Genomic DNA, 21,791 nt, shown 5'->3' on the forward strand with positions numbered 1-21,791 from the left:
AGAATTGTGATGTCTTTTTTGAGGAATCACTCAGTCAATGTTTCTTTTTAGCACATTATTAATTTTTTTTGCATAAAAACATTTATTAAATTATTGTTAGTAATTATAATTAATTTTAATTCAATCCTATGCTTGTTAACTATAAACAAACATGGGTAGGGAGTGAACCTTAACAGAAATATAAGAGAATAGACAAACATCAATCAATAGTGAAAATTGGAAAGACATTTATTTGGTCACTATTATGGACCACTTCTCTTCTCTGAATAGTGAAAAATTTCAAAATCAGTTCCCAACATTTTGCTCTTACATTGATAAAAACATAATTTCCTTTTGGTAATCTGCCTAAGGTTTCATTGATGTTCCATATACAATGCTGGAGAACAAAATATTGATACATAAAAGAAAATGGTGCGAATTGGCCTAAGATAGTTGCATCATCACTCTATATATCAGTAGTTGACTGAACTTCAATTCTATCATGCCGTTTCAAATCGGTGTGCCACCAAAGAAGACGAACAACATCAAATGAAAAAACATGAAGGCTACCTCCATAGCTTTACTATTAACTTGTTCAGTTACCTTCACCCAACTTATTTGGTTGCATTAAGCCTTTGAACTGCTTCAGATGCTGCGGATGCTGCTTTGTCAAAACCTAGCTTTTGCAACTCATTAGAAAAACCTTCAGCATCTGCTTCACTAATTTTGTATGGACTATGGTGAGCATCAGGGAATGAACCGTTAGTCACATCTTCTTTATACTCTAGTAAGGCTTTGTTGATAATGTCTCCTACACGAGCATATTGCTTGCAAAATTTTGGAGTAACCTGCAAAATGATAGATCATAACAATTTCAGCAATGAATCCTATATCGCTTGAAGGAAATACATTATGTTAGCATTTGCTTGAAATACCTTTGCATGATGGGGGTGCTGAAGCATACCAAGAAGATCATGATAAACTAGCACCTGCATTAACATAAAACTGAATTGAATTCCTCATTTTATGTTTAATCATCTCAAAATGATTGAGGGATGATCGGAATACTAGTTCTCTCCATAGCTACAAGTACTCCAATGACTCAAGATTATAGCTTTCTTTTTCTCCAACTCAATTATGTCAAGATACATATATACCAAAGTGAATAAAAATCATTTAGAAACTGATCATGATACAAAAGGCTTAACATACAGCAACTTGATGAAGAAGAAATGCTTTCAAATAAAGCCAGGCCATGTGTGACACTATTATTAACAAATACAAATTTTGGCTATTATCATAAGCTAATCATCTTGTACAAAGTTTCATTATGGAAGCTATCAAACTCTGGTGTTTACGAGTTGAGTTTTGTGATCCAATTTTACCTATGTTCTACGAGTTTAGGTGAACTCTTTAAGGTTGATAACCTTGTCCATTTTGAGAATACTAGACAGAAAATTACACAAACTTACCTGTCCACTACAAAAGGGTCCGGCCCCAATTCCAATAGTGGGAATTTGAAGTGCTGCTGTTGCTGCGGCGGCCACAGGTGCAGGCACACATTCTAGAACAACAGAAAAACACCCTGCTTCTTGCAAAGCCAATGCTGTCTCGACAACCTAAACGGGCTAATTAATACCTTTTAGGATGATAATAAAATTGTTCAAATATTCAAAATAGATGCATAATTCAAAGAGAGAGATAAACCTTGACAGCACTTAAAATGTTCCTTCCCTGAGGTCTAAAACCCCCTAAAACACTAATGGCCTGTGGAGTAAGCCCTACATGCCCCATCACTGCTATTCCCGCTTCAACAATAGCCTTCGCCGCAACAATCCTCGAAGGGGAACCTCCTTCCAATTTTATGGCATCCATTCCGCCTTCCTTTAAAATCCGAACCGCTGTATCAACCGCCTGCTCATAATCAAACATAAAAATAATTCAGAACCATTGCACACTAGGTAAATTCAACTTAGATTCCCCACATCTTTATTCAAGCAACAAAGCAAATTCTATATATTCTACCAACATATTAAACATAGTTATATTTTGTCTACAACTTTCCCATCAATCAAACAAGTGCAAATGCATGTTCAATCCCAAACTAGGAAAAAGAAGAAAGCTATTATGGTTGAAAATATCCATATTTCAAAAAAAAAAAAAAAAAGTGAAAAAGCACATTCCAATATTTTGCAGACTTTCCCAAAACCAAAATCTTGCAACAACTAAAGAAGCCTTTGAAAGCATGGCATGTTTTGTCTCAGAATCCAAACTGCTTCATATGCAGCTCAGAATCAATCAATGTTGGTTCAACAATGAAAGCTGTGGATCCAAGTGAAGAGCTTCAGTTGGATCATATTTACTTCATTGTTCCTAGAATCAGATCCCGGGTTCCGCTTTCTATGCAGGATTTGGGTCAATTAGCATTCAAGGCCAATGCAGCTCTTGCTCATTCTTCTTCCAATAATAATAACTTCAAGCCTTGTAATAACAAAGTTCCTCTTTCTAGAAGGAAGAAGCCTCAACGAACACACCCAATTCTACCAACAAATTAAACATAGTTATATTTTGTCTACAACTTTTCCATCAATCAAACAAGTGCAAATGCATGTTCAATCCCAAAAGCGGAAAAAGAAGAAAGCTACTATGGTAGTATGGTTGAAAATATCCATATTTCAAAAAAAATAAAATGAAAAAAGAAGTGAAAAAGCACATTCCATTATTTTGCAGACTTTCCCAAATCCAAAATCTAATTCTCATCAAAATACACACACAACTCTCCTACTTTATACATATACAACTCTCCTACTTAATTCTCATCAAAATCAAATCAATCATGGGCCATCAAATACAGAATTCATGTTAAAATACAAAATACACGTATTTATTGGTGACTGATTTGGATGAAAAGTAGGAAAATTCACCAATTTCGTTAAAAATAAAAACCTGATCGGAACTTGATTCATAGGAGCCAAAAGGCAAGTCCCCAACAAGCATAGGATTTTTGGCGCCACGGGCAACGGCACGGCAATGAACAAGCATCTCATCAACGGTGATAGGGAGAGTGGTGTCGTGTCCATGAACCACCATGGAAGCTGAGTCACCAACGAGGCATATATCAATGCCAGCCATGTCTAAGTGCACCGCTGAAGGGTAATCGTATGCGGTTACCATTGTTATCGGTTTCGAGTTTCTATGCTTTTGACGTAGCTGCATGAGTGTTGTTCTCTGGTTTGCGATTTGTGGCGTTGGACCTGAGTACACCGTGTTCTCTGGAACATTGCTCATGAAACGAATGTGTCTCAGAATAGAAGATGAAAATGAAGAAGATGGTGAATGTTTTGTGAGAAACCTAATGCAAGACATTGGGGGAAAGAGAGAAAAAGACAAAAAGAGAGAATTTTTGGATTGAATTTTGCCAAATCTGAGAGTTTTCTATGTTATGATAGTGATGTGTGAGATTCTGTTGAATTTTGAATAAGAAGAAGAAGAAGAAGAAGAAAGAACCAAGTTGAGTTCAGCTGCCACTGCTGAATGCTGTTGTTGCCAATTTTGTTTTGGTTTTTGGGTTGTCTGCGATTTTGGGTTTGATTTTGGGAAATTATGTGTGTGATTGTGAAATGAAACTCTGCATATTTATGAATCATTGAATCAAGAGAGTATGTAACTATGTATATGGATTATGGAGGTGTTGCATGCTTTTTTTATGTGCCACCAACACTAACACTGTGTTTGGATGAGTGAAATTTGGAAGGAAAGAAAATGTAAGAGGTGAAATTGGATGGAAAACTCAATTTTGTTTTGTTTGGATCACAAAAAAAAATTGAATGAAAAATAAAAAAATATATGTGGAGCCCACATAAAATTTTTTTCCTCAACCTTGCCAAAAAAATTGGTGGAGAAGAAAAAACATAATTAAAATTTTATATTTATCCTTTTGGTTTTAATAATTTTAATATATTATTATAATAGAAATTTATATTTAAATATTATATATATATTAGATAAATAATTTAAATTAAATATATAAAATTATAATATTTTATAATATTTATAAAATATAATAAAATATAAATATATAAAAATATTTATATTTTATTTTGTTATAAGGGTATTAATATAATTTTATATTATTATAATTTCCTTTTTTCTCACTTTTTTTTTATCCAAACAATATAAAATTTTCTCTCTATTTTCTTTCTATCCATTTTCTCTCAATCCAAACAATACACAAATAACTCTACTTTTCCATCTATTTTCTTTCTTTTTATTTTTTTCTTTTATTTTTTTTTTCCTTCCATTTTCTTCTCTATATCCAAACAAAATTAGCATGTCAAAACGCATTTTAAATTTTTAATAAAACTCAAAATGTATATTTTATGTTAAATTTTGTATGAGAAAAAATATTATAATTGACAATAATTTAACATGGATTAGAATTTATGTTTATTATTATATAAATTTTAAATATTTATTAGTCGTCCTTGTATTCTAGGCATTCATACTAATAATTTTTATAAAATTAAACATCCATACTTCATATAAAATATAATCCAAATCTACAAAATTATCAAATTTAATTTGTACAAAGTAATAATTTCTACACATAATATAGTTAAATTAATTCTCTCTCTATAAAATAATATACTATTGATATAATCTAATTGAGACATTCTCAGACTCAATAAAGTTAAAATCTAAATAGTATTTTTTTTTTGGTGATTAAATCTAAATAGGATTAGTAGTACCAAATCTATTATATGTTTTCTTTAGTTGAGTAATAATATACTTTCATAAAAAAAAAGAAATAATAATAAAAATGCCTCAAAGAACATAGATCAGTCTGATAAGCTAACGAATTATAAATCAAACGGCATAATCTCTTTATATTCACTTAAAAAATAAAGATGTCTCTAACAAAATTTTATTTTTAGCATAAAGTTAAAGTCACCATATTATACACACCACAAATAATAACAAAAATATTTAATAATAAAAAAATTAATAAAAAACCGTTAAATTTTATCTTATTTAATTTTTATTAATAAAAGTTAAATAAAATAAATTTTGAGCTTTTTTTTTTTTTTATCTTTTTAACGTAATAAAATTTCGAATATTTTCACCAATCCATCAAATTTATCAATGTATATTTCCTCCTGAAATCTCAACTTCTAAATTCTAATCAACTCTTCCATAGTTGTACTTTTTTTCAACAGCAGAAAAGTAGCCCCATTTTTAGGGCAATTACTTCATCTAAATGGTGTTTAACAACTAGACCAATAATTTTTAGCGGTTTTCCTACAATCATGGAAACCATGGTCAACTACACATACTCCAAAAACATTTATATCTAAGAAAAACCTAAGAAAGAAGAAGAATAATAAAGAAAAACACATTCATCACCTCTGAGTGAGACTACCATAAACCAAATAAACTTCACACATTTGAGAAGAAAAATGCTCTTCAAGGCTTCCTCTTATGTCACATTTACCTCTCTTATTTGATGAATCAACATTCAAATTTAGATAAATATATACTGAGCTTCTTTCTCATCTGCTTGTCAAAGATAGCATTGTGGACTTATATCAAACCCCTTTGATCATAATCTTCCTTTTATTTGTGGGTAATATATCTCTTCTACAAGCCCTTTTAATTATATTGAATTCTAGTTATATATAAAGGGATAGTTTTTAATTTTTTTTCTATGAGTGTTGTTAGTTAATTATTTGTTGAATTCTAGTGGTATAAATATAAATTTTCCTTTTCCTTTTTAAGTCTTAGTCATTCATTCTTTTTTTTTTTAAGTGTAAAGAATGGTATAAAAGATAATAAATTGATATTGATAATAAGTTAATAACCAACTTAGTTGGTCGAGTAGTGAGTTCACTCGTCGGGTTAAATATATATTGGGATTTGAATTCCACACATTATGCATGCAGTAGCTCATGGGTATTAATTAGTTATTATTCAATAATTAATATTACTTTGATATTTAAAAATAGAAAATTTTTAAATATTTGACAAATTTGATAAAATTCAAATATTATTTATTTATTTATTTTTCTTAAAAACTTTTCGATTATTGATTTTTTTTTTATTTTAAAAAGTTATCGATTATACCACATATATGAAGCATGGAAAAATCATTATCATATTCCTAGGCATTCAAACAAAAATATTAAAAAGAAATTAAAAATCATAGCTCAATTCTCTTAATTTTTGAATAAAAAAATGTTTAAATTTTTTATTTTTTTATATTTTTAAAAAACATATATTTAAAATTTTATTTATTTAAATATTAAAAATAATTAAGAGAAAAAATTAATACTCTAATTATTAATCAAAATAAAAAATATTTTTTATATATTAAAAATTAATTATTATATATTTATGTATAAATATATATATATATATATATATATATTATTTAATTTATTTTAATATATATTTTATATTGTAATATGTATTTTATAAAAATAAATAACTTTTAATATAGATATAATATAATTGAATCAAAATATTATATCTAGTTCTAATGTAACAATAATGTTTTCTTTTTTAGGAAATTCCACATGCTACTATAAAAAAGGGTATTCAATCTCCATCCATTTTGCCTTCAAAATTGAAACTGCTATAAGCTAAGAACAGAAGTAGTGTACAAAAAATTGAACTTTCATTCTTTCTAACACTCTTGTTCATGAAAATGATGACGTGCCATAGTTTCATTTACCCCAATCATAATTATTATTATCATCATCAGAATTTCTACTTTGTGGCATTGGGAAGAGGAACTTCAATGGCTGCTGCAAGTGCTTCACCCACCCCTGTTCTCAGATCCGAGCTTAAACCCGTGGAACCCGTGGAACAAGATCTTCAAACTGCTCTTAATTTTGTATCCTCTCCTCGCCAAAGGGAGCTTGTTTTCGTTGTCAATCCCCAAGGTTTGTTGGTTCTTCACTTCCTCACTTACTGTTTTGTTTCTGAGAAAATTCCCAAGAGGAAAAAAAAATGTGATTTTTACTTATTTTTAGCTCAAATAACTGATGAGGTGTTGTGATTGGAGCCTGCCCATTATTTACTTTGTTGAAAGTTCAAATTTTTGAAAAATTGGAACCATGAAACTTGGGTTGCATATGCGAAAGGAAACTTTTTATATACATATATGTATATAATGTATATTTCTCCTTTGTTTTTGAGCTCAAATGAATGATGGGGTGTTGGAATTGGAACTTTACCACGATTTATTTGAGGGAAAAGTTCAGTTTTTTTTTTATTTATTTGTTACAAAACTTGCACTTTGATTTGCATGCAGGTGCTAATGGTCGCACTGGTAAAGATTGGAAGAAGTTGCTTCCATTTCTAAGGTCTCGCCTTGGTAATGATTACAATGTGAGTACACTATCAGCTTTGTCATCAGCCTATGTTTTGTTTTTAATTTTGAATCCGCAAATTCTGTTGCTTGTGTTTGTTTGCAATTTCACAATACTAGAGATTAACAGTTTTTGATTCTTCATTTTGTTTTTGTCCTTGATAGATTTGTGAGTCATTTACTACGGGTCCTCGTCATGCCATTGACATAACAAGAGAGGTTGGTTATTGATGAGCTGAAATCAATTGTGAATTTTATTTTTATTTATGTTGGTTCTTCTGAGTTATTAAGATGTTATTCTTGCCATTTAGGCTATAAGGGAAGGAGCAGAAGCAGTCATTGCTGTCGGAGGTGATGGAACTATTTATGAGGTGCACCCTGCGTTTTTCGCCCGTTATTTTTCTGTTTAAGTTTATATAATTGATTACACTATCGGACTATGAAAACGGACGACATACAGATAGACAAAGGACACATGATATACTAACATATATGTTCAAGATTTATATGATATTCAAGCATTCAAAAACGCCATAATACTAATAATCACTAATCACTAATATCTAAACTCACCCAATTATTTTTGAACCATTTTTAGTATATGTCATTTGTATCAATACTTGTAGCTACTAATTTCGTTTGAAAAATTTATACTAATATCCGATCTGTGTTTGAATTGGGTTTGAATTAGTAAAAGCAGAAGTAATTGGCCATGGCGGTGTCAGAGAATTGTCTTTTAACTGTCAAACATTGACATTTGTTGGATTCATAGACATCTTGCTTAGTTGGTGTGTCCATACTTCATAGGATTTGGTTGATGATATATTTAGACGGATTTCTTGCCATCTATATTACTACATACTTTAGTTTAACACTTGATGTCATTGAAAAACTTCTATCCGGGAGATGAGAATGTGTTCGATCAAGCTTGCCTTGAGCTTGTATTTGTAAAAGCTTTTGGTGATTTGGTAGCAATTAGTTTATTTTAGGCACACCGATTTCCATGATTTCAACATTCTTGATTGATTGTTCACCTAAGATATTTTGTTAAGAGACAATATTCCTCACGCATCACAGTATGTTATAAGCAGGTTGTTAATGGTTTCTTTTGCGATGGAAAACCTGTTGCTAGTAACAATAAAGAGAACTTAAAGGCAACTGCTCTTGGGGTGAGTTAATTTCCATAAGGACATGTAGTATTCTCATTTTAACTCAATCATGCGGTGTTTGATTCGGTTATCTCTAAGAAGATTGTATATGGGGCATGTTAAGAATATAACCATGTTCTGTCCTTTTGTAGGTGATACCCTTGGGAACTGGTTCTGATTTTGCAAGAACATTTGGATGGTTAGTTCCTGTTTATCATGAATTCATGATTCTCCTTTTGTTTCTAATGTACTTCATTTGCTCAAGAACAAGGAAGTGAATAGAAACATCTACTCTGCCTTTTTTTCTTCTCAGGAGCAATGATCCTTATGCTGCTGTTGAACGTGTTGCTAAAGGTTCAACCTCTTTTCTTGCGGTTTCTTTACCTTCATATCGAGCTTGTCTATGATTGCTGCACAATATTTGTTGCCATATCTATTTTTTAGTTTTCCACTCATGACATGTTTGAGTCTTTCTTAGGGATGAGATCAAGGGTAGATGTTGGTGTTATCACTGGACCCACCGGCGATCAGAATTACTTCATAAATGTTGCTGACATTCATTTGTAAGGTTAAATTGGGAGTTTCAGGTTAAGCATTCTGTCACGGACATCATTTCTAAATCGATTCGTGACAAAATTTATGCAGGAGTGCAAAGGCAGGATTTTACGCTTCTAAGTACAAGAAATTCGGCAACTTGTGTTATGTCATTGGTGCATTGCAAGCCTTCATGAGTCATTATAATCAGGATTTCAGGATCAAGGTCAGTACAACTTGGTTTTTCATCCCTCAGCTTTTGTATACAAAGATAAACATACAAACGTGTTTGGAATTGGGGACAAATATATGATAGTGTGTCCCAAAATACAAATTTTTTGTCTTTTTGTCTCTGTATACATGTCCTAGCACAGCTATCAAACGTAGCTTGTGCATATGAGGCCCAAGATGTGCAAGTTTTATGATTCAATAAAGTGCAGGTCAATGAAGGTGAGTGGGAGTTTTGTCCCCAAGTGACGGCCCTTTGTGTTGGAAATGCAAAATTCTTTGGTGGCGGTATGAAAATTACTCCCAATGCTGATCCTCGCAGTGGAAATTTATCGGTAGGCACCCTTATTATGCTGGTTAAAATCCTTTCTTTAACTCCTGTTAATATATTTTTCTCATGTAAATTCTGCAGGTTGTGATTCTTCAGCACTTCAAGTGGTACGATTTTATCCTAAACTTACATAAGATTTACAGTGGGACACACCTGAAGGTGAAGAATGTTTCTTCAAGAAGGTATAAGCTCTTTGGTGAAGATTGTCTTGGTTTATGACTCATGAATGTGTATATCATTATTATTTTAGTACTTATGCCTTGAATCGAAAGCATCCCAATTATAGAGACGCGAGGAAGGCAGAATTTTTATCCTTCCGTATGCTGGAATTTTTGACTTAGTTGATCTTACAGTCATCAGAAGTTTGACTTTGAATATCTTGTTATTATTGTGGATGTTGGTGAATGTTGCTAAGAAGATGATTGTTATGAGCGTTTGTGTAAAACAGAATTTCGTAAATAACTCTACCGACCTTTGTTTTGATTTGGATTTCTTAATATCAGCTAAGCCTTCTCCCACTAGGTGAGGTTTGGTTTGGCTACACGGACCAAACAGCACCGTGTATCCCACCTTGGCATAAAATATATAACCATGTCGATTCAATAGAAGCTAGTTCTTTTGTTAGCACTTTTAATTTCTTTTAGGCTTGCTTACGGTTGAGCTTGTACTAATTTGGTGCTTTCTTTGTGTTTGGTAGTGTAAATTCTATTGAGGTGGAGGACATTTCAGGCAGAGGTGGAGTATATATTCAATCTGACGGCGAGCATTTAGGGTTCCTTCCAAAGAAGATTTGTGTTCTTCCGTCCGCGATTGAGATGATATGCTGATTCAGCTCAATAATAACATAACAGGTTCAATGACAATACTTAAAAGCAGCAGAATATTAGTTTATCATAAGTTTTCCTTTTTGTTTGACTTGATTGCTGGCTTCAGCACCGGCGAATTGCACAGCTTTTGCAGCTCAGAGGCAACATTTTTTTCTGTGTAATTTTTGAGAAGGGAAAGATATATTAGTTTGGAACTTGAAAGTTTCTTCATGGATTGGTGAAAGCAATATTGTGTTGTTTCCTTTGTAATTTTAGTTGGTTCTAATTTCTAACGGAGGAAAAAAAAAAGAGAGAGAGATAGAGAGGGTGCTGGAGAGTGGTGTCTTATTTGGGGTTGCAAAAGCATAGCCTGGGACACAGTTGTTATTTTTTGAGTCAGCAATGTGTTGACAGTATAGTTTATCTATATTTACTGTAAAATGTTTCATAGTTCAATGCATAATTTATGAAATGGCATAACAGATTACAAGTTCAATACTTTTGATATCTTTTGTAAATATATTTACTGTATATTTTTAAGTTTGGATCAAAAGTTAGTTAGTTGTTACCTTTTTTTTTTTTTTTTTTTTCACGGTATCTCCTAAGCGCGATATACATGGTATCCATGTCTATCAGTGATGATATTATATCATAAGTTTATCCAAAAATAAAAAGTGAGTCATAGTTGGATAAAATATGAATAAAGTTTTGTAATATAATTTATTTATATCTTTAGATTTTTACGAAATACTTTTTTTACAATTAAAAGTGTCCAGAACATAATATCAAATAATAAAAAATTTCTAATTGTTATCCTAGTTAAAATCCAGAAAAAAAAAAAAAACTATGTTTGATAAAAAAATAAGAAACATATCAACTTCGAAGCTACTATATTTCTTATTGTTTGTTTTATGTGTGACAATTGTGCATATGAATATTGACTTCTCATTAAAAAAAGGGAAAAAAAGTTTTTGCTTTTAGCATTATTATTGTGTGGCTGTTATTTATTGATACCTTAAAGATATTTAAACTAGGAGCTTCTTCTTTCATATTTTGCACTCTAACTCCTAATGGCATTAGCAACCATAGCTTCTTTTCCTTCAATCAAATTCAACACTACTCACCAAAACAATTCTTTGATCTTTCTACCAAAACAACACCACAGCCATAGAATCTGTAAATTAAGAAGAATTCAATTCAATGGAACAGGACATAATCAACAAGAAGAGTCTCAACAACCACAGAACAATAACAATAATAATAACAATGCATTGTTAAAGGTAGCATGGTATGGTTCTGAGCTTCTTGGCATTGCTGCTTCTGCTTTGAAGCCATCTTCCAATGAGAAAGCTCCTCAGAGGCTTCTTGAATCCATTGATCGTGATGCTGTTGTGGATACTATCAAACAAGATTTTCAAAGGTCCTATTTTGTCACAGGTGAAACTGAAACCATACCCACCATTATTTCCTTCTTTTCTTATGTTAATCCCATTTTTTCCTATATATATTATGTGTGTATGGTTTGAAATTAGTACAATTTTGACTGTCAAAATGTGATTTTTATAATTCTACATTAGTGATATGGTAATGCCTTCATATACAATGTGATATCAAATTATCTAATTAGAGAAAACTTAGGTTTTTAAATTCCGGTTGTAGTTGTGGTTGAGATGGTTGTGATTATGGTTGTTGCAGTCGTCTCGATGAATTTGAGTCTTTTGCATAAACTTTTTCAGCAAAGTTCGAATTCTAAACTTTTAGTTTATAGAAGCTCTGATACCATATCATGAAACCACTTGTGCTAAAAGGTTAAGCTGATAGGAGAAGATATATGAACAGTTATTATATCTCTAACAGGCGCATTGCATGATGCAATCAGCAATTTTTAAGATCATATAGGCTAAAATTAAAGTCAAGCTAATATCAGTTGGTATTCTTCCAGCTAGTAATTTGAGTATGTTTATATGTTTCTCTAACCTTCTTCCAAACCTCTCAGGTGATCTCACATTAAATGCTTATGAAGACGACTGCGAATTCGCGGATCCAGCAGGATCCTTTAAAGGGCTTCAGCGTTTCAAAAGGAACTGCACTAACTTTGGATCTCTTTTGGAGAAGTCAAATATGAAGCTCATGAAATGGGAAGATTTTGAGGTGAATACAAACTTCAAACTTTTTAACATATTTCATAGTGCCTCATCACATGCTACACATTTGGATTTAGAAACTTGAATACTGAAAAAAACTTCATCTTTGTTATATGGTTTTTATGACAGGATAAAGGAATAGGCCACTGGAGATTTAGTTGTGTCTTGTCATTTCCTTGGAGGCCAATACTTTCTGGTACGAGAAACGATTTATCTTCCTAATAGATTCGCTTAAACATTGCCTTACAGAAAGAATTGGTTATTTTAGATGATGATTAAGAAGATTTTTTAAGAGACTATGCGATTAACTCTTCTGTTGCATTTCAAACCTTTTTCATTTCTATGCATTGGTTGAGCCATTGAAGATCATATATAATTAAGTAAACTTTTTCCTAGTAGATCTCTTATTACTTGAAAATAAATGAATACAATTGTGCATTGCTTTATCTGTTTTTCAGAGTAAACTTATTTCATATTTTAGTCATCATTCATTGCTAGTTTCTTGGTTTTAAGTTTTAACTTTTAATAAACATGAATAATATAAAATTTCTAATAAAATAATTAACAATTAATTCTTTGTTAAGAAAGATCTGTCTGTGAATATGTAGCCAAACGACTTTGCCTGGTAGGATAAGGCTTTGTTGTTGTATTCATGCAGCACGAATATTTATTATAATAAATTCAATTTGATCATGTTGATAATATGTTGCAGCAACTGGATACACAGAATATTATTTTGATCCACAATCAGGAAAAGTATGTAGGTGAGAAAAATTTTATACTTTTAATAATGTATATCCATGATTCGACATCTCTAGAAGGTTTAATTATTTTGTTGGTCCCTATAGTTTTACCAAATTTGTAATTAGGTTCCTATATTTTTTTTTTCCTTTCAACTGGATCCCTACATTGCTTTTAATTTTATAATTAGGTCCTTCCTAGTGTAAAAAATATTAGAGTTAACTGAATATTTTTTTGCAAATTGAAGGTATTCATAGTTAAAAACCTAATTAGATTTTCGACCTTATGTATTTTGGGAAAAATATTCTGTTAATTTTAACGTTTTTGACATGAAAAGGACTTAATTACAAAATTAAAAGCAATGTAGGGACCCAATTGAAATGAAAAAAAGTATAAAGATCCAATTGAAAATTTGGTGAATTATAAAGACCAACAGAGTAATTAAACCTCTCTAGAATTGATGTATTATCATTTTGGCAACTAATAAAATGCTTGAAAAATGAATGAATTCAGGCATGTGGAGCATTGGAATGTTCCAAAAATGGCTTTGTTCAAGCAAATTCTTAAGCCTAGCAGGGGATTTGGATTAAAAGACTATATGAATAGATGGTTGAAAGCATTTCAAGTGAAGATTTAGATTACTATGGTTTGATGAGTGTGTCAACATTTCAAGTCTCAAGATATAGCTTTATAAAACTGGAAACTTTGGATGCATGATGTATGCAACATGATGAAGATGGAAAGAGGATCAATTTGAGTAGCAAAATGATATCTCCACTCATTCGGTATAGGATATCGTGTCGATTCATGGTTCATTAGCTATTGTAATCTAGTTAATGAGCCAGGTCGACACGATGTCACTTGTTATTCGTGATTACTATATTGACCCGAAGAACTAATTCTTAGAATTGTATATGCTAGGAACTCACTAGATGGTGGAAATCTCATGTAGATATATGGTTTCCAGAGAATTATGTGTTCATGAAAGTAGCTTTTGTTAGAAGAAAAGTATTTGCTGCTGAAATTTGTCTTATGCTTCATTTTCTCTGTACAATTTTGCTAAGTCATTTTTAGTTATTTATTTGTATTTGATTTTGATTGAACTAATAATAATAGGATTTACCTAAGGTTTAGAAATACAATGATTTTGGGACATTGTAACTTGTGAGTGTTGTTCCTTATTAGTGCTAGATTAAACCAAATTATATATTGGTAATATTATATGGTTTAATTGATTAAACTAATGTGACACTAATTCAGTTAGCTATCTAAGTTGATCACCAACTTAGTTTTATTAATATTAGTGAAATTATGGTTTACCACAAATATTAATTTAATGACTCGGTTGCACAATTAATAATCATGTTATGAATTTGTTCATACTGTAGCCAGACCCAAAATGAATAAAGCCTCATCTAGAGATGAGATCCAAGCAACACTTGTCCGACCTCACACGACGACATCAGTTCAGTTCTACTTATCTAAATAAGTAACTAACTCCTAATATATCTCTTATAAATCTAGAAGGGAGATTTCAACAATTTCGCTAACAAAAAAGAACTCAATCTACTAGGAACTTGTTTAAACCCTTGCTAACTGAAGCATCGGTGTCCGAATTCGACTTGAAATACGAAACTCGCATAGCAATAACGTCACAATACCTGGCCGACTTCTTAGCCGAGTATACGGGAATCTAAGGAGACATATAGCCAAATACGTGAGTTTTTATTATCCAAGGATAGTTATTTACAATAAGTACTTACTATTTGTTGAGTTCCTCGTGCTATATGCTTCATATATCACAGGTAAGATCCAACTATGTCACTCCATTTTATGTCGTTATTAAAAATAACATGTAACTTATTTATCTTAGTTCTTGTAAATTTATAAAAGAAATATTTATAATGTTTTTATTTCATTTAGATTTGAATTGTTAGGTTTGCTAGGAATTTATTTCCTTCATCACTGGTTATAGCTTATTTTGGACAGTGACAATACAACACAAATTGCATTTTATTTTTAATCTTAACTCTTGATTGACTATGCAGTGTGATTGCAGGACTAGCACTTCGTGTGACCAATGGAATTATTGTCTTGGAGGTAATTTTGTTGCACAATTAAAACTTTTTCTTAGAAGCTTAATAATGCATGGCAATAGCGTGTGTGAATCAACAAAAATTATTCTGTTTGATCATAAAGATCCTTCCTGTGATAATGTTATGTATATATGGTCCAGACTCCAGAGACAAGATACTTAATTTATGTTAACATTGTACAATCATTTTTTTTCACTCTAAGGCATTACATGGGCACACTATGGCAATACTTAATAGCAGCACAAAATTAAAGAGAAGGCACAAAAATACAACACCAAAATTTAACGTGAGAAAAAATATCTCAGCTGTAAAACTTGAATAATCAAAACTTAGCATAAGTACTATCCTCTTTTTGGAATTTCTCAGCTGTAAACTATCAATCAGACTAAACTTGAAGTTTAAATCCACAAGCATGGTAGAAACTTTGATATCTCCATATACAAACAACAGGATGAAGAAATAAACAAGCCAGAAAATACTCAAAAGAATTTTCATCACAGATGTATTGATTAATTCATGTAAAGAACTCTAATAAATAGTTCATCACAGAGTTGGTTACCGTGGTTAATATACATCTCTTAAATTACAAGCATAGCCAATCATTGTGTGACACCAACAATTAGGCACATCACTGCAGTTTAAACATTCTAAAACAGTTATATTTTCAGTGCAATTAATTTACCTAGAAAATATCCTGATGGTAAATGATGTATAGATATATATTAATTTTTATTATGAAAGAATAGGATCTACATTCCAAAATTAGTGGTACAGTATAATTTATTGTTAATTATTGTTCACACTTGACACATAGTAAGCAAAAAGCATGGAGAATTTGAACAGTAGTTAAAAGAGAGGTGTTTGTTGAGGATAGTGGGATATATAGTAGATACTGCTAATGAAGCATAAGTTGTAGAGAATAATTTGATTGAATAGTTAAAATGAATATGTATATGTATGAATTTTTTTCAAAAAGAAGGTTTGCATTATCACAGTTAATTACCTGAGAGTCTGACATTGGCACAGCCCTGTATCAGTGTAAGTACCAAGAGATTAGTTCCTGTATACACCTATGGAAACCTTTTAAGCTAATCAATAATATATTTTAGCTTTGTTGAATATTGACATTTTTTAATCAATTGTGGAACTTTGGAAGACTAACTCTTATCCATTCATTTCTCCTATTTTGGTCTTTCATACTTGCTTTGTCATTTTTATTACTTCTGCAGCACAAGTATAAAAAATGATCCTAATGGATTTTTTCTTAATGAACTGAATTTCCTTTTGGAAGAGGATGATTCTTCTCTTTCATTTATTCAAGGAAGAGAGTAGTTCTTGTATACACCTATCAAAACCTTTTAAGATAATTAATAGTTGGTGCATTATTTTCAATATTCTTTGGTACAATCAAATTGAATTGCTTTTAGTTTCCTTTAATTCTTTTCTTTATTTTCTATAAAAAAGGAGAGAGAGAAAGCAGACAAAATGAAAGGTACATGGTATATTCAACCAAGCTAGACTCCAAGGCTTTATTTCCCCTACTTGTGTGCACATTTGGAATTTGGAAACATTAAGCTACTAGTTATATAGAATGTACCTCAATATAATTTATAGGCAAGATATTTAACATTGTAAAATGATCATTCATGATAGGAATAAACTAAACCTGTCAAAGGCATAATTTGGAAGCACCCAAACATAGTATAAGCACACTATGGCAATAGTTAATACCAGCAAATAATTGAAGATAAGACAGAACAACAGAACAACAAATTTTAATGTGGGAAAAAACCTCTCAATGTGAGATTAAAAAACCCACGGGAAGGTAAAAATTTTCACTATTTTCCAAATCAAAGCTACAAATAAGTCTCAAAACTTACAAGCACTACTAAGGATGCATGCAGAACTCCAGGTACAACAGACAATAGACGGCTGTTGCTTACAAACTTTTTGGCTAGAGAGCTCGGATTGTAGTCACACCTCAAAGTTGAAGGACTATGAATGAAGAACTCCAGGTAAACCAGAAAAGAATTTAACCATCCGATCATTCATTTGTTCAGGTTAATGCACTAATTGGGATGTAGAGGGACTCTCCAAAAAGTGTTTGCTTGGGCCTCACACAAAGGAAAATGATCATAACCTGCTTGATAAATACACAATGATGTATTATTCCTTTTTAGCTTCAAAAACAGAACGGAAAGGGACAAATTCAGCTTGAGAAGAGATTGACATCAAAATAATACAGAAATGCAAAATTTTACAGAAGTACTTACATGCTCACCAAGTTGCAATTGCCACAGAAACATGAATATTAGAGAATTACCTGCACAGAAATCTCTGTTTAGACGACTTGAATGGTTGGGATGTGAGAAATTTTGGGCCAAATCTGTTGATGCTTATTCTTGCAGTGTTCTTTCAGCAAATGACAGTGTTCAATTTTGAGTAGCAAGAGAGAGGGAGGCAGCTTTTCTCCTTCCATATTCTCCAGCTTTGGACACCAACGAATGGTCAATTGTTGAAGGGAGGTGAGGCGGAGAAGCTCGTTGCACTCCAATGTCTCCAGATTATGAAAGTATCCAATACGAAGAGTGGTAAGGGAGGGAAGGTGAGGGAGCGAACCCACCTCTGGGTATGACTTTATGTTCTCACACAAAGAACCATGAATGGTAAGATGAGTGAGGGCGTGCAAGTTGGGCATCCATGATAGATCCCTCATTTGTTGCTCACCAATTCCCCAAGAAAGTGATTTCAAGTTAGGCTGCAAACCACCCTCTGGCAATCTGCAAATGTTTGGGCAATCATATATCTCGAGGGACTGTAAACTTGGGAGTAGACTCTTCATATCACGTGGTAATGCCTCCAACTTTGAGCACCCACTGACATAAAGATGAGTCAAGTTGGGTGCAGCCAGTCCTTCTCCTGCAAATGACACTAATTTGTCGCACTCAATGATGGTGACTTCTTTAAGAGCAGCGTGTGGTGCCTCTGACATTGACACTGATTCCAGATTCCTACACCTGAATATGTTGAGATTCTTGAGATTGGGAAAGACATCCAACGACAAGGAGGTCAGTGAATCACAGCTGTGTATTCGTAGGTCTACCAAATCATATTTCTGCTGCTGTAGCTGGGGGAATTCTAGTTTTCTACACCTCTGGATGAATATTTCTGGGAGCCAACGTAGATGGTTGATGCTGATCTTTGCGTTAAATGCAGACTCCATCACAGATTCACTTCCCCCAATTGATAAAGTATCCTCATCAAGATACATGGCCACGGTGGGCAAAGAAGAAACTATTCTGAAGAATAGCCGATTAAGCATCTCTTCCTTCAACATCGGGCAATTTCTTATTTCAAGCTTTCTAAGTTGAGGAAAAGCTTTTGAGTCAGGTAAGTGCCATTCCTTCCAACATGCCATGTTATAAAATACCAAAGTCTCCAGTGAGGGAAACGGTGCAATATGCGAAGAATGATGATCTCCTTCATTCTCGTAAAACTCCTCGCCAATACTCCTCAGCTGATCCAAACCTTTAATGCGCAGGGACTTAAGAGATGGCAGCTGTCCAAGTGAAGGCAGCATGCAGCAATTCTTGCAAGACTCTAGAGATACACGTGTCATGTTTTCGTAGGAACAGTTCCCCAACCAATCTGGAAATATTGTACCCTTGTATCCCTCGATTTTCAACTCTTTCAACCCTTTATGCGGTTGCAAGTTATCGAGCATGTCTCTTTCTTTTTGAGTACTTGAAACCAAATCTTCACCTGAAGACCATTTTAAACATAATTCATCAATGTGCTTCTTATCCATTATCTTTGCCCTCTTTGCTTCTTTAACATCAACAATATTCTCCATCTTCTTAATCTCGAGGGATCCGTGAAGATTCACTAGCCCTCCTAGCTCCTGGATTCCATTGTCTTCGTGCTTGCCAACCACAAAGGAACTTAAAACATGCAACTGATTCAATTTGCTCATTTTTCTGGGCATTTCTTCCAAAGCAGTTTCTCTAATATCAAGATGGCGCAAACTCACAAGATTATGCAAACCACTAGGCAGCATAGTTAGCTCATAACAACGACGTAACTTCAATGTTTGCAAATTACACAAGTTGCACAAAGACTCTGGCAATGTCTTAATATCAGTCCAAGAGAGATCCAAGTAACGCAGATAGATGAATTCTCCTATTAAATTAGGCACCTCATCAAGTTTTGTAAGGGATAAAACTCTCAAGTATTTACACTTTGATAATATCTCACATGTTGCCGTTTCAATGTTGCAGTTGGGAGATGAGAAACCGCTAAACAATAATGTTCTCAAAGATTTTACTTTAGAAATAGAATTATAAAGTTTTGAGCTACAACGACGTAAATCTACACGCAAATGCCGAGTCTGAATCCTTATCTCCTCCTCTTCACCAAGTTCTTCTGAGTTGCAATAGAAATCTCCAGCAAGGAATATTGCTAAATCATGCAATAGATCATGCATCACAAAATAATCATCACCGTCTTTAATCTTCGTGAAAAATAATCTGGAAGTTAGTTCATCAAAACACTCACAACCAACTTCTTCTAAACTCTCTCCTCTCTTTGGTGGTGGTAAAAGATCTTCTGCTATCCACAAAAGGATTAATTGATCTTTTACAAATTTATAATCCTTGGGAAATAAAGTACAATAAACAAAACAACCCTTTAAATATATAGGAAGATGGAAGTAACTTATAAGTAATGCTGGAATAATCTTACTCTTCTCCACCGAAAATCCCCAAATATGACTCATTAGTATCTTGTTCCATTCCTCGACATCATGCTTTGTACGTAACAAGCGACCAAGTGTTTCTGCAGCTAATGGCAAGCCATCACACTTCTTGACAATCTTTCTACCTATTTCTTCAAGTGCTGCTTTCCCATTTGATTCTGTAAAAGATGCATTTTCTGCAAACACTGACCAACAATATTCCTCTGACAACTTCTTGAGAAAATAAGGGCGACAATTTTGAACTGCGGAAGCAACATTTTCCTCCCGAGTAGTCAGAAGAACAATACTTCCCTTATTCCCATTTTGTTGGAAAGGGGTCATAAAATTACTCCATTTGTCACCATCATCACTCCAAACATCATCCAGAACAATAAAGAACTTCTTATTGGACAATTCTTCTTTCAAAGCATTTTGAAGTGAATTGAAATCATCGAGACTACAAGTACCTCCATGGAGCTGCTTTATGACATTCCTTGTAGTCTCAACAACTTCAAACTCCTCCGAAACACAGACCCATGCTTTCAGATCAAATCCCTTCATGAACTCCCCTTCATTGTTGTACAGCCATTGGGCTAAAGTTGTTTTACCAACCCCACCTATGCCAACAATAGCAATCACAGACAAGTGGTGCTCATTGTTGCCATTCAGCATCTTCTTTAAGGCCTCCTGGTCATCCTCCCTGCCATACACATGCCCTTTTACAAGAGAAGTGGACGGAGTCCTCCATGATGAGCTACCAGTGGGAATCTTTTCAAGACCAAGGAAATCTTTTTGTTTTCCAAGATCCTCAATTCTTCTAACCACCACTTCCATCTTGTCTACCATCTCCCTATCTCGGTTGATGAAGAAGCTAAGGGACCAGGAAGAACTTGCATTCTTTTGAGTGGTGGCTTTGAGGAGGACAGCATCGAGCAAGTCCTCAGCACAGTAAACAGCATCCCGGAGACTATCGAGCCACTTCCTCACCAATGGCTTACCGAACTGCTTCAACTCAGCATCAGCAACAAGAGCTTCAGCACCCAACAGAGCAGTCTTCAGCCTTTCAACCAAGTCAGGGCCAAGCTTCTTTCCCAGGACCAAGTTGACCGCATCTTTTGTAAGGAGCCTGTCAAAGACAACATTAATGAAGCCAGAGAGGAAAGCTCCACCAACAAGTGCACCAGCCATGATATGATCTCAACAACAACAGAAAAGTGAATGAATTTGCAGAGAAAGGTAAGAGAACAATGGTTGCAGGGGGTAGTGAACTCAATAATAGATGGGTTCAAAGAAGGTAACTATAAAAAATTCAGTATCGGTGGAGTGCTTAGCTAGCTTTGCAATCAATCATGGTCTTATGTTAATAATATAAAACTAAGGAGCATGAATCTGCATATCAATCATGGTCTTATGTTAATAATATAAGTTAAAATGTGTTGGCAATAGACGTTGACTTTCACGCCTTCACGTGATGATAGCTAGCTTATCTATGAGGTTGCTTTAAAAAATATGTGATGCTTTGGGACTAATAATTTTTGTATTTTAACTCAGTACAGCATTAGGCGCTCATGATGATTCTTTTATTGGATTGCTGCATGTAAATATTATCTTCTTGTCAGAGAAATACAGATAAAACCAAGAGATCTTTCCAAAGAAAGTGGCATATACAAGCTACATAACCAA

The 21,791-nt window shown here is 33.1% G+C and overlaps 5 protein-coding genes across 6 annotated transcripts; 3 read left to right on the forward strand and 2 right to left on the reverse strand.

Annotated features, from left to right (window-relative positions):
- Positions 1 to 209: 209 nt before the first annotated feature.
- Positions 210 to 3,752, reverse strand: KPHMT1 (ketopantoate hydroxymethyltransferase 1). 2 transcript variants are annotated; one of them, XM_088506271.1, is made up of 6 exons: positions 2,926 to 3,534; positions 1,687 to 1,893; positions 1,452 to 1,598; positions 915 to 968; positions 589 to 827; positions 210 to 545 (listed from the first exon to the last, which is right to left on the reverse strand). In XM_088506271.1, exons 1-5 carry the CDS (start codon positions 3,343 to 3,345, stop codon positions 594 to 596), a joined length of 1,062 nt encoding a protein of 353 aa, XP_088362397.1. In that variant the 5' UTR covers positions 3,346 to 3,534; the 3' UTR covers positions 210 to 545; positions 589 to 593. The 2 variants fall into 2 exon arrangements, with proteins under 2 accessions (XP_088362397.1, XP_088362396.1); XM_088506270.1 differs by having other exon boundaries at positions 210 to 827; positions 2,926 to 3,752.
- Positions 2,069 to 2,534, forward strand: LOC148572819 (uncharacterized). The gene is made up of 2 exons (XM_088503772.1): positions 2,069 to 2,109; positions 2,156 to 2,534. Exons 1-2 carry the CDS (start codon positions 2,069 to 2,071, stop codon positions 2,532 to 2,534), a joined length of 420 nt encoding a protein of 139 aa, XP_088359898.1.
- Positions 3,753 to 6,591: 2,839 nt separating the features above from the next.
- LOC107622391 (sphingoid long-chain bases kinase 2, mitochondrial) lies at positions 6,592 to 10,891 on the forward strand. Its single transcript, XM_016324268.3, has 12 exons — positions 6,592 to 6,920; positions 7,292 to 7,368; positions 7,514 to 7,567; positions 7,660 to 7,719; positions 8,440 to 8,517; positions 8,649 to 8,695; positions 8,810 to 8,850; positions 8,975 to 9,059; positions 9,142 to 9,256; positions 9,471 to 9,593; positions 9,671 to 9,771; positions 10,287 to 10,891. The coding sequence occupies exons 1-12, from the start codon at positions 6,677 to 6,679 to the stop codon at positions 10,414 to 10,416; spliced, it is 1,155 nt and encodes a 384-aa protein (XP_016179754.1). The 5' UTR covers positions 6,592 to 6,676; the 3' UTR covers positions 10,417 to 10,891.
- Positions 10,892 to 11,374: 483 nt separating this feature from the next.
- On the forward strand, positions 11,375 to 14,435 carry LOC107622399 (Nuclear transport factor 2 (NTF2) family protein). The gene is made up of 5 exons (XM_016324280.3): positions 11,375 to 11,832; positions 12,392 to 12,546; positions 12,669 to 12,735; positions 13,252 to 13,303; positions 13,794 to 14,435. The coding sequence occupies exons 1-5, from the start codon at positions 11,466 to 11,468 to the stop codon at positions 13,915 to 13,917; spliced, it is 765 nt and encodes a 254-aa protein (XP_016179766.1). The 5' UTR covers positions 11,375 to 11,465; the 3' UTR covers positions 13,918 to 14,435.
- A 2,613-nt stretch (positions 14,436 to 17,048) lies between these two features.
- Positions 17,049 to 21,443, reverse strand: LOC107622447 (putative disease resistance RPP13-like protein 1). The gene is made up of 2 exons (XM_016324334.3): positions 17,700 to 21,443; positions 17,049 to 17,516 (listed from the first exon to the last, which is right to left on the reverse strand). The coding sequence occupies exon 1, from the start codon at positions 21,294 to 21,296 to the stop codon at positions 17,718 to 17,720; it is 3,579 nt and encodes a 1,192-aa protein (XP_016179820.2). The 5' UTR covers positions 21,297 to 21,443; the 3' UTR covers positions 17,049 to 17,516; positions 17,700 to 17,717.
- Between the last annotated feature and the right edge of the window lie 348 nt (positions 21,444 to 21,791).

Source organism: Arachis ipaensis, chromosome B2 (assembly GCF_059453495.1).
Source record: "Arachis ipaensis isolate K30076 ecotype BB chromosome B2, ASM5945349v1, whole genome shotgun sequence".
Classification (NCBI taxonomy): Eukaryota; Viridiplantae; Streptophyta; class Magnoliopsida; order Fabales; family Fabaceae; genus Arachis; species Arachis ipaensis.

Coding starts and splice junctions, on each gene's coding strand:
- LOC148572819 (XM_088503772.1), top strand. CDS start 2,069: ATGTTCAATCCCAAACTAGGAAAAAGAAGAAAGCTATTATG. Junction 2,110..2,155: donor AAAAGAAGAAAGCTATTATG/GTTGAAAATATC, acceptor AAAGTGAAAAAG/CACATTCCAATATTTTGCAG.
- KPHMT1 (XM_088506270.1), bottom strand. CDS start 3,345: ATGTCTTGCATTAGGTTTCTCACAAAACATTCACCATCTTCTTCATTT. Junction 969..1,451: donor GACCCTTTTGTAGTGGACAG/GTAAGTTTGTGT, acceptor ATGTTAATGCAG/GTGCTAGTTTATCATGATCT. Junction 828..914: donor AGCACCCCCATCATGCAAAG/GTATTTCAAGCA, acceptor ATCATTTTGCAG/GTTACTCCAAAATTTTGCAA.
- LOC107622391 (XM_016324268.3), top strand. CDS start 6,677: ATGAAAATGATGACGTGCCATAGTTTCATTTACCCCAATCATAATTAT. Junction 7,568..7,659: donor CCATTGACATAACAAGAGAG/GTTGGTTATTGA, acceptor CTTGCCATTTAG/GCTATAAGGGAAGGAGCAGA. Junction 8,518..8,648: donor TAAAGGCAACTGCTCTTGGG/GTGAGTTAATTT, acceptor GTCCTTTTGTAG/GTGATACCCTTGGGAACTGG.
- LOC107622399 (XM_016324280.3), top strand. CDS start 11,466: ATGGCATTAGCAACCATAGCTTCTTTTCCTTCAATCAAATTCAACACT. Junction 12,547..12,668: donor TGAAATGGGAAGATTTTGAG/GTGAATACAAAC, acceptor TTTTTATGACAG/GATAAAGGAATAGGCCACTG. Junction 13,304..13,793: donor CAATCAGGAAAAGTATGTAG/GTGAGAAAAATT, acceptor GAATGAATTCAG/GCATGTGGAGCATTGGAATG.
- LOC107622447 (XM_016324334.3), bottom strand. CDS start 21,296: ATGGCTGGTGCACTTGTTGGTGGAGCTTTCCTCTCTGGCTTCATTAAT.